The sequence below is a fragment of the Perca flavescens genome, chromosome 14 (genome assembly GCF_004354835.1).
Source record: "Perca flavescens isolate YP-PL-M2 chromosome 14, PFLA_1.0, whole genome shotgun sequence".
Lineage (NCBI taxonomy): Eukaryota > Metazoa > Chordata > Actinopteri > Perciformes > Percidae > Perca > Perca flavescens.
Window position 1 is genome coordinate 30,179,788 of NC_041344.1, and position 15,448 is coordinate 30,195,235.

At 40.5% G+C, this 15,448-nt stretch overlaps 2 protein-coding genes across 3 annotated transcripts in view; both read right to left on the reverse strand.

The window, feature by feature from the left end:
- Positions 1-1,652: 1,652 nt before the first annotated feature.
- Positions 1,653-7,269, reverse strand: LOC114568124 (tRNA selenocysteine 1-associated protein 1). 2 transcript variants are annotated; one of them, XM_028597522.1, is made up of 9 exons: positions 7,067-7,269; positions 5,844-5,941; positions 5,667-5,766; positions 5,514-5,563; positions 5,271-5,402; positions 3,266-3,382; positions 2,944-3,154; positions 2,816-2,852; positions 1,653-2,097 (listed from the first exon to the last, which is right to left on the reverse strand). In XM_028597522.1, the coding sequence occupies exons 1-9, from the start codon at positions 7,088-7,090 to the stop codon at positions 1,937-1,939; spliced, it is 930 nt and encodes a 309-aa protein (XP_028453323.1). In that variant the 5' UTR covers positions 7,091-7,269; the 3' UTR covers positions 1,653-1,936. The 2 variants fall into 2 exon arrangements, with proteins under 2 accessions (XP_028453323.1, XP_028453322.1); XM_028597521.1 differs by having other exon boundaries at positions 5,667-5,781.
- A 6,894-nt stretch (positions 7,270-14,163) lies between these two features.
- Positions 14,164-15,448, reverse strand: part of sacm1la (SAC1 like phosphatidylinositide phosphatase a) — a 32,008-nt gene continuing 30,723 nt past the window's right edge. The window contains exon 20 of the mRNA XM_028597371.1: positions 14,164-15,282. Within this exon, the coding sequence (XP_028453172.1) occupies positions 15,146-15,282 (137 nt within the window). The 3' untranslated portion in view covers positions 14,164-15,145. The remainder of the gene's footprint in view (positions 15,283-15,448) is intronic.

The following is a 15,448-nucleotide window of genomic DNA, read 5'->3' on the forward strand; positions in this document are numbered from 1 at the left end:
TGACTCCATAACCGGCTCCACTAAACCTAACAACCGCGGTCCCGCATAAGCTGTGTCACGATGGTGGTTAACAACAGACATATATAAACTGGACCAACCAGTGAAGGATATTAAAAGTCACTTTTCCGGTGAGCGGTGAGCAGCCTCCAACTGAGAGAGACAACGTAGATGTGACGTGAGCAACCTGTCTGAAAGTGTGAAGTCTTGTGGTAGCTGTGCCAAAAGAAATCTAAATCATTCCCAATCTTACAGATACGGAGAGCATAGGTATATGTAAGGAGATAACATGGGCACAGGCTAATTATTGCTAACTAAAATGCTAGTTAACATTAGTTATTAAACTTAAACAGCTAATGTGAGTCGAAACTGCCTGCAAGCTTCTCCTGTACTATACAGTTATTCCTCTATGAGACAGTAAGTCACATGGTTATGACACAATCGTTAGCCTATGTTTACAAAATCTTCTGCTACGGAGCCATAATGTGAGGTACAAGGTAATGGAGCCTTTTATACATTGTGGTGTTTCTTTAAAAATAAACAATGGACAAATAGTCTTTAAACGCTTCAGATGTAAAGTTATTCGCTGTCAAAGTCGCGCCAAAATAAATGGGAGTCAATGGAATGCTAACGGGAGGTGATGGCTTTGTAGCATCAAAATGGCGCCATAGGAGCTGCGCGTTCCGGGGGAGGGTTACCCCCCTTGGTTAACAACTAGTTCAATCAACTCAGGGTTTCCCAATCCAGCGGCGCGCGCGTTCACATAAAAGAGGCGGTGTTTGCACAGCATGACCAATCGCAAACATCTACCAGAGTGGTAGTGTAATATGTTACACAAGAAGAGCAAACTATAATTCTACATAAATATGAAGAGCACAGACACTGTTTTACAGGCAAAAACACAATACAGTCGCTGCTTCCTAGACAGGAAAGACAGCTGGCAAAAAAATTGCCAACCTTGTAAATGCATTAATCACGTTTATCAATATGACTTCCCCATCAGTCAGGCACAAGATCTGACCAGAATTACACTTGTCCTTTCCATAAACTGTCGTTGTTTTAGCCTATTATTTCAGTTGCAACCCTGGCAGTGGGAAGCGATCTTGAGAGAAAATAAAAAATATAAAAACATAATTCAAACCACTGCATGCATTGGCAACACACGGCTCAAGAAGCAGACATATAGCCTTTATGCAATTCCCTCTGCTGAAAATCTATATCTTTCATAAAAATACCCATCAGGGAATGTTAACAGGGTTATTGCTCTCTAAATGTTTGAACTTTCATGAGTGCACCAAGCTCCACCAGATCTTCTAAGAACGGTGACGCCGTTATCAATCGAGTATTGATTGGTCAGTAGGCGGAGCTTTTACACCGGTTGATCTCTAATCTCCAACATAACCTGCTCCCGACCAGGTTAGGTGTTCATCATAAGTTACCACAGCAATTTAACCCGGTAACAAGTGATCCACCGTCGTGATACACAAAACCCTGGGTCGAACCTGAAGTTACCTCGTTAACGCCAAATCTTGCTTCCTAGTACAGGCCTCTGGTCCAACGTATACGTGAAGCTGTTGACTTTTAGTGTGTTGCATCTATAGCTGAGAAACGCTGACACAAACCTGTGTAGGGTTATCAAACGGACAATTAAGGTCTCTTTTTCCTGTTTGGTTTATATTGATATCATTGCAGTTTTTACAATTTGATTGTTTAATTTTACTTTACACGTTTTGTGTCCATCCTAACATTTTGGGACAATGTTGAAAATAACACTCCACACAAACATGTTATCCTTTGGATTCAGTGTGTTTTGTGGATCTTACATAAATCAAAAATACGTTTTTTGTTGCAGATCCATTACCATGACTTATTTCCTTTATGTCCATACTGTCAAAAGGTAAAGAAAACGTCCCAGCGAGGTACAGAAAAGTCCAGAGTTTCAGCAGTAAATGGGCTCCGGCAGGCTGGATGTCATACAGTCCTGTTGTGTGGAGAAGTCTGCTGGCTGCCAGTGACACTCGATCAGAGCGTCGTACAGTTCCTCACTGAGCTCCATGAACTTCCTGTTGGCCTCCACCACATCCAGCTCGGGGCTGGGGTCTGCAACACACACACACCGCACCACGTCAACTTCCACCAGCACACCAAATACATACATGGCATTCAGAAAAAGAACTAACTAAACCTAAACATAGGATGAAATATAAAAAAAATAAAGCAACAATTATTAAATAAAAATGGTAAAAGCTGGTAAATGGACCCAAAAAATAAATATTTAAAATTTCAGCATTAAACTATTTATTTTGCGTGACACATTTTAAAATCTCACACGTCATCATTTTTACATTAAACTAAATAAATGAGATACATCCTGTTAATCAGTGAGCGTTGGTTGGTTGGTTGGCCAGGCTAGCTGTCTCCCTCTTTATGCTAAGCTAGGCTAACCACGGCCTGACTTCAGCTCCGTACTTAAGACAGACATGAGATTGATGTCCATCGGAATGTCTCACTCTGAAGTGTATTTCCCCAAACATTGAACTATTCCTTTATGCATTTATCCTCAGAGCAGAAACCCTTCATTCAGGGTGGATTGCTGTGTTGGCTTCAAATGATACCAGTTATTCAAATGTAACTGCTCTTATTGCCCAATACAAAATTGTAGCAAAGAGGAACTAAACCCAAATATGCCGCTTCAAATATGCTTATTTTATCCTTTCATGACATCACCTTGGGACTAAACATACTAAACTATCCTAACGGATAGATATGTCAATAGTGAAAAGAACACTCATTTACCATCCCTAATCCCAATACCAACCTTCAAGTCCATCATCCTCCTGAACAGCTTCACTTTCCTAAAAAAGAACAGAAACACGTTAGAATGCCTGCTATGATGAAGAGTGCCAGGTGCGGCCAGTGGCTGTGTGTGTGGCAAAGACAGCTGACCTGTGCTGGGGGGTACTGGGTGTAATCATACTGCGGCTGGTAGTTGTAGCCGTAGCCTCCTCCGGTCTGGTCGTAGCCCCAGGAGGGGTAGTAGCCCGGGTAGGCCTGCTGCTGGTACTGGCTGTACTGATCGTAGCTGGGTCTGTATCCTGAGTTGGACTGCCAGGATTTGTGCTCCGACGGCTGCTGCTGCTGCTGCCTGTTCCTTAGACTCAAGAGGAGGGAAGAGAAACACCGTTAAACTCCAGTCACTCGGCTTGTGCTCCTGGCACTAGGAAACCCAGTTGCTGGAAAGGAGTGAAGACTTGTGAGGAGAACTCACTTGTTAGCAGCCAGGCTCAGTCTCAGAGGTTTGGCGCCCAGTCCCACCGCGCCCTGACACTCCTCTAAAGCCCGCTTCTGCAGCCGCTCATCTGGGAACTGAACAAAGCCACAGCCCCTACAGCCAGACACAAACAGACCGAGTTTAAAGAGAGAGCCCTGGAAAAACAGCTGACCGAATCTTTATACGGTGTTTGATGAGTACAGCTAGTCTGAACTAGAGATGTTCCGATACTGATTACCAGTATCGGAAAAGCCTGAGATTCTGCCAAAAATGCTGATATCAGTATCAGAAAGTACTTTTACTTTTTTTTCAAACTGGATAATAAAAGAAAGTTCTGTGGAGTTCATTGTTTGTGTTTGTTAATGTTCAACAAAGATAGAAAGCACAACACATCCATACAGGGATATTAGTATACAGTTGTTAAGACAAAGTCAAATATATGTATTTTTTTTTTTTTTTTTTTTTTTACATACACTGGTATCAGATCAGTACTCGGTATCGGTCGATACGCAGAAAACCTGAAGTCAGGCTTTGTCCCTCTCCTTCCTCTCTGGGTTGTCAAGCTACACGCTGAAAATGTCAAGTTTTGAAGAAAATGTGGATGGTGCGACAAGTCAGGCCTACTCGGTTCTTTCAGGGAATGATTGTAAAGATTTACAAAGAATATGTTTAGGGCATTTCCTCTCTAACTGGGACGTTTTGGGACCGATTGGTGGGATTGCTGTGGAACAAGTACACATGGAGATACACTGGTGCTTACCAATGAGGTTTAACCATGTATCAGCTAATTTAAATAGCTCATGTTATTGTATGGTGTCATCAGATAACTTCATTTAATATTGTATGTGGCGTTTTCTTTTGCGGGGTGCAAACGTTCCACCAAAACAAGTTCCTTCCTGAGACTATTTAGCAGAGCCACTGTTGTTGCGTCCGGAGCTTAGCGCCACCCAAGACCATTGGGATTGGTTTAAAAAAACAACCTGAACAAACTGGAACTTTCCTGCACATGGTCTGGGAGTGTGAACAGGTGCATGAGTTCTGGAATAAAACATCATCAATAATATCTGATGTGATAGGATGTTGAATTCCTACTGACCCGGTTGTTTTGTTACTTAATGATGACTCTAAATTACACCTGCTTGGGAGACAGAGGAAAATTTGGCTAGCCGGCTCAACTGCAACCAAGAGAATGATAGCTCAGCACTGGCTCCCCCCGCAGTCGTTTTGTATAAAACAGTGGTTGGTGTATTTTCTAGACATAGTTAAGCTTCAGCTCTCTACGGCAAAGATTAACAAAGCCAAATCATCAACTATCAGCCTATGGGTAAGCTTAATGACCCCAGCCCCGCAAGAATTAGAGGAGAGTGATTAGGCAAGGTGTGGTTTTTGTTCATTTGTTTGTTTTGTTTTCCTCAAGACCGCAGAGGGTGGGGGATGGGAGATGGTTTTTGTTCTTGTTCAATTTGTGTTGATCTGTTCTGTGCACCATCTGCTATTACCTGTGACACGGTGTGGAATTTGTTTTGTATGTCTGAAGGTGCCAATAAAAAAAATTAAAGTTGATCACAAAAAAAAAGAAACGCAAACAACCCAGAGTGATTTTTCTCCTATCCCAGAATGCATCAGTGGTGTGACCAGACCTTACTCCACAGAGCTGTGGATTTTAACAAGGAAGAAGAATGCACGGGATAAAAAACAAAACAAAAAAAAAGACGATATCTCCAGTTCTGCTGCACCAGATCACGCCGAGTGTTTTCTTAATATTAGCTGAACCTACTTTGTAGAAGGGATCTCACCTCACAGACTCTTCAGTCCAATAAATACTGTTGAAAGGCTCAGCGAGAAAAACAGATGGCTCAAAGTGAAGAGAAGTATGGAAGTTAAGACTTAATGACGTTTTAAGGAAGACGGGAACACGTCTACACAAAAGCAGTCCATAAAATACATACGTTCATGTGTTACATATCTCCTCCATCTTGCATGGAGACGTGTAAATACTCACTTGGAGTTGCCCATGCTGTCCAGCACCACTTTTCCCCCCCGACAGGAAGGGTAGCGGTTGTAAAAGAACTCGTAAAGCATCCCATCATCCACCTCTGGAGTTAGATCGCCCACAAACAGAGAATACATTTGACTACAACAAGAGGAAGAAAACAAAGCCACAAAATGGCTCAATGAAAAGGAGGAATCATTCATCTATTTGTCAAAGTCATGTTGGATATCTGGCTTCTCCATTTGGACTCACCCACTGTCTTGTTTCCCAAAGGTGGCTCGGTTTAACTTGAATCTGGTTGGCTGGGAGAAAGAAAGATTAATGTCCAGCATGCCATTTCTCAGGAGTTTCATTTAACGGAGACAAGAAAAACAAACATGGCTACTGTACGAGCAATCCTCTTACCGGATTGGCTCCTGGTAAGGCTTTCCCGTTGATTTTGCGGAGACACCTCTCCGCTGTGGCCTCGTCGCTCATCTCCACAAAGCAGTAGCCCAGAGCCCCCCTGGGGGACGACACACTGTTTAACTCAGAGTAGCACAACTCCAAAAACGGACAACGGCCTGTGGATTTAGTACTCACCCTGTCATCTTGTTGCGTATGATCCGCACGTTGACCACCGTCTCCCCCATGGTGGAAAAGGATCTGGTGATAAACTTCTCATCCATGTAGGCCTCCAGCTACAGAGCAGCAGAAAAAACAGAGAGGGAAAAAAACTGCTCAGGAATCACTCAGTTACGGCAGTGTTTAGGGCTGGAGTGGCTTCCCCTTCACAAGTTCTGATTTGCAATTTCAGCTGATTCTCCATCATTACATCACTTAAAGTTGTGAAACAGGTTCTAGACTTCATAGGAACAGGCTTAACGTTGTTAAAGCCCATTTTTTTTCAATTTTGTAAAACCTTTATTCTGTGTATAAACAGAAAAAGGTCAGTTTCATTGTTTTGTCTCCATCCAGAGAATATTGGGCCAGTCTACATTAAAAAAAAAACACAGTTTTCAATCTTAAAAGGGGTTTTATACAGTCCCCAATGCTAATCTGGTCCAGGTTAGACAGATCGAAGTAATATAGAGGTTCATCAACAGCTGGCCTGGACTGAGGGTCTGGATGGGAAAACGTTCAAAAACTTTGCCTGTTTTCACAAACGAAAGATATAGAAACTTAAAACTCTGAAAGTGTGTGTGTGTGTAAGGGGGGCTTTACAGTCCATAAGTTAATCAAGTCCAGGTTTGACAAATATAAACACAGTGGGTTTTAATGTAAATCTGGTAAAATCTACATTAATGGAGAAAGAAAAACACTGAAATTACATTTCTTTACACAAAATCAATAAAAAGTTCCACACGCTTCCCTTAACATTCCCTTCAAACCGAAATCATCCTTGTGTAGTTGATAGCAGTAGTAGCTAGCTAGTCCATTAAGGTAGCATTAGTCCCTGTTGTCTGTGAAGGTTCTCAGTCTTCCAGGTCATGGTAGTTCTCTCTGGTAAAAGGCGACTGGACTGAAACATTCCCCCATCCGGGCCTAACATCTCAACGGCGGCGGAGAGGACACCCTTCGCCTTCACATGAATGGAAGCTACGTGTTGCATTTCTGCTGCGCCGAATAACCTAAATTAAACTCTAGTCTTTCAGCTACTCGATACATAACGGTACATGTATCCGACAATGTTAAAGTGCTGGTTTTCCAAAGGGAGTTTTCAGTTATTTTGCATTCAAACAACGTAGAACTTAGGGCTAATGTTAAGATAACGCTAGCTAACACGGCTAAATAATGTATCGCAGTATAAATTGTAAACAACTCACGTTTCCCATCCATAACGTGCTCATGCTGCTGCCGTCGATGTCAATATTACAATGTGAATTTACTGAGAATGTAAACTGTGAATTAAGCTTTACATTCAAGGCTGCACATGCCAACTAGCGTAGCAGAGCAGTAAACGAGGAAGAGAGGAAAGTAGTATACCAACATTACGTCGTGACGTCACACAACAGAGATCGTTACGTTGTTGCGACGCAGCTTCTGATTCGGCAGGTTTTTTTTTTTTATCTTTTACAAAACGACTGAGCAAATATTCTTATATATTGTCTATGGCAAATATAGGAATAGAACAATTAACAAGCACATAAGAAAAATAATAATTAAACCTTATACACCATAAGAAAGTAAAAACAAAACAAAAAAACAGCTTTAACAAAAAAGAGGTGTAATCAGGAATCAAAATGTGAAAATTTTCATAAACATTCAAGGCTTGTTTGGATTTTACATTTTTCTTAAAGTTAAACAGTTCATTTTTGAAAGTTAAAAATAATGTTTTAGAACCAGTAAATCATCTTCTATGGAAACATTGTTTGGCCAATAAAATAAGACTATTATGCATCATTTATTTTTTTGTCCTGCATAATTGTTCCAAATTTAATATCATCCAGTTTCAAGGGTCTTTTTCAGTTAAATTCAATTTTGAAAGAGTTCCCAAAAAGTTCTAGAATAAATTTAAAAAAAAAAATGCTCCAAAGTTTCAATGTCTGACTCAAAAAATGCACAAATATTTTGATCAATGTTCATCAAATATTTGGTAACAGGGACATATATCATTTATAATCTGACAGTGAGTGTCTAAGAAGAGTGAGGTATTTAGATCTCTTCAGGATCATCTTTGAACATTTTCTTTAAAGGACTAATGTTACAGGTAACGAGGGTAGCCTATTTATTTAGTTTGTGCATTTTTTCTCCTTCAACTCTAATTGACCAATATAAAGGGTAACTGCAGGACTGGTCTATATCCTTGACATTCCACTTCCGGGATGACTCTGGCACCACCGGAAATTCCGTCAGAAGTCTCTCAATTAGGCCGGATGTCCGTTGCCTTCCTCTTCCTTAGTGTTGGAGTTCTAAACTCTGGTGGATTTGTGAGGACTATGGTTAACTGCTCCTCAGATCTCTGCAGGGTAAATCCAGACAGCTAGCTAGACTATCTGTCCAATCTGAGTTTTCTGTTGCACCACTAAAACAACCTTTTAACGTACACATGTTCCACCAAAACAAGTTCCTTCCGGAGGCTATTTTGCAGAGACACCATTGCTCCATCCAGCGATTAGCTCCGCCCAAGACAATTGTGATTGGTTTAAAGAAATGCCAATAAACCAGAGCACGTTTTTCTCCCCTCCCAGAATGCTTGTTGTGGACCAGCCAGACCCTCCTCCGCAGCTTTTTGGAGGAAGGTCTAGACATGCAAGACTACTGCAGGACTAACATATTATAAGGCAGCATGCCCTTTACCATATTTACCATGTGGGATTGACTTTATAACCACAGATTCGTGTTTTTCCAAACATTTCTCATTAAATCTATCAGTAAAAACATTATATTCTAGAAAATGACATTCTGAATCCAGCAAATGTTAACTCTCCAAATACCTCTCTCAACCCAGTCACAATAACATGAAGAGTTTCTTCAAAAACAAATCTAACCATTATTTTAGATTGGAGGATTGTGTGGAGGGAAATTGTGACCAAGATAAGATGACCTGCTGATGACATTTAGACAATTTAATGCTGTAGAAATAAAAATCACACCTTAATAGAAAATTCATACCTCCACATTTCTCCGATTTTTTTTTGATGGAAAATTAAACCCGAGAGAGCCTGTGATTTTAAGAAACGGTTGTATGTAACCATTGTAGACTTTAATCATTGCTTCATAATCACATGTAAACCTCCGTCTGTTTTCCATCTGTCATTTGGCCACATCTCCTTTTCTTAGGGAGTGGTATTTATTTTTGGTGGTATTACATTTAACAGCTACACTGGATATTTATTGCAGATACCAACTTTTTATTATTTTTATATTTTTGAACATACAGAACAAACAAATACAATTGAACAAGAACTAAAACCCTCTCCCACCCCCCACCCTCTGCGGTCTCGAGGAAAACTATTGCAGATATCTTTAAATCAATTCAAAAAGAACATGTCTAGATATCCACAAGGATTGAATAGAAGAACTCTAAGTTCAGATCTAGTTGTTACTCGTCATCATTTTAATTCCAGATAACCAAAATGAAAAACAGATATCCACAAAATTAGTCTGGGTTCGGGAGGTAGACACTGTCCCCACATTTAGGAGTAACATTAAAACTCTCCTCTTTGATATACAACTTATAGTTAGGGCTGGCCCAGGTTTTCCTTGGACCAGCTCTTAGTTATGCTGTTATAGTTTTAGACTGCCAAGGGACTTCCTCTGACACATTGAGCTTCTCTCTACCTCCATCCTCCATCTGTGTGCATTCATGTCCCTTCAATGCATGTTACTAACCAACTCTGGGGAGCTTATTCCCATTTATTTGCCTCGCAGATTTGGTGGTTCAGATGGACCATTTATGGCAGCTGCTGCTGTGGTCCTGCTCGACATCCTGCACTGCTACAACTATTATTATTTCTAGTCATAGTTCTATTATCTTTACTGTTACTATAAGTGCCAGGGCGCATCATACCAACTGCTATAATTATTATGAATCATATTTCTGTATATCTGTGTCTCTGTGTCCCAACCGGCAGCAGCAGATGGCTGACCACCAAGAGCCTGGATCTGTCCAAGGTTTCTGCCTGTTTAAAGGAAGTTTTTCAAGTCAATTAAATTCAATTTTATTTATAGTATCAAATCATAACAAGAGTGATCTCAAGACACTTTACAGATAGAGTAGGTCTAGACCACACTCTATAATTTACAAAGACCCAACAATTCCAGTAATTGCCCCAAGAGCAAGTATTTAGTGCGACAGTGGCGAGGAAAAACTCCCTCTCAGGGAGAAACCTGGGACAGACCCAGTCTCTTGGTAGGCGGTGTCTGACGGTGCCGGTTGGGGGTGTGATGAACAGTGGCAATAATAGTCACAGTAAAGATAACGGAACTATGACTAGAAATAGTAGTTGTAGTAGTTTATGGCGTAGCAGGGCATTACAGGGTGTAGCAGGACATAGCAGGGCGTTACAGTGCACCACTGTCACACCAAATGCTTGCTCTTGGGGAATTGTTGGGTCTTTGTAAATTATAGAGTGTGGTCTAGACCTACTCTATCTGTAAAGTGTTGTGATTTGACACTATAAATAAAATTGAAAATATTTGTGGATATCTGCAACTGCATTGTTTCTAGTCATAATTCTAATCGTAGATATCTGTAATTTTGTACTAGTGAAAATGTATTTTAGATAATTTAAAATTACAGTATGGATATCTGGAATGGCATTTCCTTTTGGATTACAATTATGACTAGTCGGAATTCTGCAAAGGGAGATTTCACTGATGTGTTTGTAGACCACATTGGACCAGGTTCAGATCAAAAAACACTATACCTGTCAGATGAAGACTACATCATCACAGAGAGAAAGAAAAGAGAAAGAGAAGGAAAACATTCTGCATGAGCAACACCAACAGGCTTACATTACATATCTTGGTATCAATATTTACACCAACGTGGTTCTGAATTTCACACCACTACTTAAAAGTAGAAAAGAAGACGGTATCCTCTGGAACAACGTAACCATTCCAGGAATTAGACTGGACCAACTGTCCCGTAACTGGCCAGGCCGGTCCTGCCTGGTATAGGGCATACACATGTTCTAGATCTGTATGGTCTGTGTGTTTGCTATAGGGAGGAGCAGAGGCATATAACATGACAAACAGGTAGATGGGTAGAGGGTATGGAAAGGAGGGGAAGAGGAAAAGAGAGGAAGGAAGAACCGATAGAGTGAAGGCAGGGAGAAGTTCATGGGAAAAGCAGAAATACAGTAACTGAGGGAAAGGGGGGAAGGGAATCAAGAAATGAAAAGTCAAAGTTAACAAATAGGGACAGGAAACTATGCACATATGAGAGACAAAAACACAGGAATAGAGTAAAGCTGAGATAGGAAGGAGGAAAAAACAGGGAAAGCTGTTGGGAAAGTGAGATAGACAGAAATGTACAGAATGTAAAAGAGACGGACAAACAGACAGAAGGAAACTGAGACAAAGGCGGGACATGGAGATGATGCCAGAGGAGAGCAGGAAGAAACTAAGACAGACTCACATATGAAGGTTTTAGTAGTTAAAGGGCTCCGTCGGTACTGGAAACAATAATAATAGCAGTAGTTATATTAACAGTAGTGGCGTAGTCTAATGTATTGTAGTGGGTATACTGTACCACATATATATATATATATATATATAATTTTTTTTTAATATCTTTTATGTTGTTAAATGTTGCACTACTTTGGCCAGAGAGATCTTGTAACTAGGACATGATCTAGCGTCTACAACTTGATAAAAAAAAAGATCTTTGTGCATAATGAATTGCTTTCCTGTGTTCCTGTGTGTGTAGCCGTCTTTTAATTTAGTTTGAATCATTGTATCATTTGTTTTACGTTTTCAGCACAATCAAATAGTCTCTTAAATGTTAAAATGATGTGGATTTGTCATATTTTACTTATTCGGTCAAGAATGAAATCATGTTTTGTGTAAATGTCCTCGCTAAATGCTATCTCACAACACCTCCGTGCTATATTTATCATATATGATGTATTATATCCTTGTGATGGATCCTGGAGCCACTTTATTAGGTACACCTTGCTAAAACTAACGCAGCCTAAAACCCTGCACACATGACAGTTATATGTTCAGGTTTTGTCCCGCCCATGTACTGTATAATCGACAGTATGAGGGAATCCACCTAACGAGTACTAAAGAGCAACGGTGCCATACTGGTGATGTGTGTGCGTTCACTGGAGTTTATTGACAGTTACAGAAACCACTGGATGACATCTGGCTGTTAAAGGAGAGCACTGAAGACACAAGATCATTCACATGTTCTAACATAATGCTTCTGGCTTCCTCACATAAGACTCGTTGATTGTAGCTTATAGCTTTAAAACGACACATTTATCGCTATACAATCCCAATGTTCCTGATACATGACACTAAAAGGGCAACCTTCAGACCTAAAAACACCAACATCAGCTGCACCGCACAGGGTCGGAACGTCATTCGCAAACCGTAAACCTGGAAAACTAAATATCTGTGTGTGAACACACTTTAACCCAATTTCTTAATGATCCCAAGTACAATTTGCCAACAGATGTTGAAAGCGTTTCATTTTTTAAGCTTGAATATTTATTTTATTCCTTGAACGAAGAATGAACTGACAGGAAGCTAAGGCCCTGGAACCAAATGTACGTGTTGTCGTACAGTAAAGTTAGTAAGTCACGGTATACCACGCACATCCCATCATACACCAGTTGAGAAGGTTTTTATGTCACAGTAACATGTCATTGGCCCCATTATTATGTTTACAAGCAAAAACATGTACAAAAACCACAGTAGAGATATAATGATCACATCCAAAAAACACTACACTACACCGTGGAACCTTCGGGCTGCTTTGCCCCGCAAGCAGCACATGGACACAAACACTTGCATCTTTTTCGGTTTTCTTACCATCAGGATATTATGGGTACAATGTCCAAACATAAATCAAACAAGGTGCTGACTGACTGTCAGATAAAACCATCCCTTCCACCCACACATTATATTGCATTACATCTGGAAATGCAAATCAACTCGTTTTAAAATGTACAGGCATTACAAGGATATGTCCCGAGACAGATTTCACCTACACTGCACGCATTAGGGCGAATGTTTCTTCTTGTGAAAAGTAGTAGACACAAAAGCCATTCCACTCACTACTGTAGCTTACTAGCAACTCCACAACAACTGAGCCCACAGCTCCATTTGCTCATAAAGACCATCAAATACAGCAGAAATTACAGGAAGTACCTGAGGTCACGAAAGATTTTGTTTTAATCGCACACGATATCTTATGTAAATAAGAGCTCAATATATATATTATGTGCATGTTTTATCTAACACGTTGTTGTCCTGTTAACACAAGCGATCATTATTATCTTGTCTCAATAAGGGGTCATCTTGTATGCCAAAGTTATCTTGTAACAGTGAGTTCACAAAAGATATCTTCTTGTTCACACAAGATAACCTGTTTGCACAAGTTAACATCTTATTCACACAAGTTATTTTCTTGTTAAGGATTAAAAAAAAAAAAAAAAAGAACAATTATGTTTTTTCGGGACTTTGGGACTCCATAAGTAAGTGGAGCTGACACAAAGTCACATAGTTCAGATCACGATTAGACGACATCTTTGAAAAGCTAACATAATCAGAGCAGTTGGGTCAACATTTTCTGAATTAACAATAGTTTAAAAATCAATGAATCACTCATCCGATAAATGAGATAATGTTTGCAGGAAGGATCTTAAACACGTGATCAAAACACCACACACAGATTGCATTTTAAATCATATACAGAACAACAATGCATGGTAACCAAATCCCTTCCTAAATCTATAGTACATTTCAAATCAACATCAGTGGAAGGTTTCAAAGCCCAATCATGTGTTTGAATAGTAGATGAAAGGTTCAAACGAGTGTGTGCTGCAGTGTGTGGGAGGCTGCATCTGGACTATTCTCCTGTAGACCGCAGCGACACAGACCCCAAACCTCAGTGAGGAAATGGGAAAGTGAACTAGACTGAAACATAATGAAGTGCATGGTAAACTATGGAAGCACTTTGCCCACCATACCGTCTGTAAGGCGGCTTACAACAACCTGTACAGCTGTGTCCAGCTCAGCCACACTTGTCGACATGTTTCATGGATTTAGGTAGGTAGCTAACTAGAGATGTAGGAAGACAACACCGGCATTGTTAATCCTGCATGCTAAACTCTGAATTGGTCAATTTGGTGTAAAAAAAAAAAAAAAAAAAAAAAAAAAAAAAAACCTTAAATGAGAACACACACACACACACACACACACACACACACACACACACACACACACACACACACACACACACACACACACACACACACACACACACACACACACACACACACACACACACTATGTGTAAGGCTTGTTACATTCGAAAACTCAACATGTACATACAATAAACTGTGCTCTATGCATCAGTTACATACATACATACCTGTACATGGCATGTTGAAGAGCCACATCTTTGAGGGACTGGTTCGGGTTAATTGACATTATTGATATTATATGAATAATCTGTTTGGGATGAATATAATTATGTTAAATATCTTTAAATCTCCACTAATCAATACTTTTACACACTGACAAAGCTCTAATAACCCGCTGTTCACTACCTGTCCACCAAATCAACAAGTTAATGACCGTTTGTCAACGTATCAACGTTACTGTTTTCAGCTTGTTGTGCTGCCCACAAGTGGTAAAAAAAGACTGTGTACATGTACAAACTGTACTTGACATCTCCTTCACTCTTCTGTTGGTTTTGTGACATTGTTTCATCTCCAGCATTGCTCCACCAAACCTGAACCTGCCAGAGCTCTAATCAGCCAGAGGAATTGGTGGGGGGGGGGGGGCTTTAACTATAAAGTGTGCCAAGAAGCTAAAAAGAAAAAAGCTTGTTGTAATATGTTTACAGATTTAAAATGTTAGAATGGTAAATGAATGAGAAAATGAGCCGTAGTGTTTGAAACAGTGAACTAAAGTGCCATCACAGACCCTCTGTCGAACTGACTACCTAACACTAACAAACAGACCTAAAGAGACCGTGTGAGGAATGTAGGGAATTAAATGTAAACCATGTAGAATATGTTGCAGACAAATGGCAGAAAAAATGGTTAAGGGTGAGAAAGTCTGCAGGGCAGTGTGGAGGCAGCAGATCAGTCGGAGTCCAGACCGGAGGGGGGGGAGAGAAGACGCTGAAGATCACCAGGTATATGAACCTGCCGGGCCCAGATACTCGTCTCTCACTAACTCACACGCACACACACACAAACACACACACACACACACACTCAGTCCAGCTTCTCCTTGTGAACCAGTTTGGGGGCGTCCACAAAGTCTTGGCCATTAAACAGGATGATGGTGGCTGTGATGGCACTAGCAGCCCCCCAGAACGTCACGTAAGCCAGGGTCTCCGTCCAGGTGTCACCTACAAGACAAATCACACTCATTTATTCAAAAACCACGAGAAGTGGTAACCTGCAGCTCTTCAGCTAAAAGTGCATCTACAAGGGAGTGGTTTGAGTTGTCCATCTCACATACGTAGGACCGATTCGACGGCCGTCTACTACACAGGCGGCGTAACAGCTCGCATT

Bases quoted from the DNA above. Each gene is read 5' to 3' on its own strand.
- LOC114568124 (XM_028597521.1), bottom strand. From the start codon at position 7,090: ATGAGCACGTTATGGATGGGAAAC. The intron at 5,403-5,513 runs GTGAGTCCAAAT...CTCTTGTTGTAG, and splicing joins TTTGGGAAACAAGACAGTGG to TCAAATGTATTCTCTGTTTG. The intron at 3,383-5,270 runs GTGAGTATTTAC...GTCTGGCTGTAG, and splicing joins GACAGCATGGGCAACTCCAA to GGGCTGTGGCTTTGTTCAGT.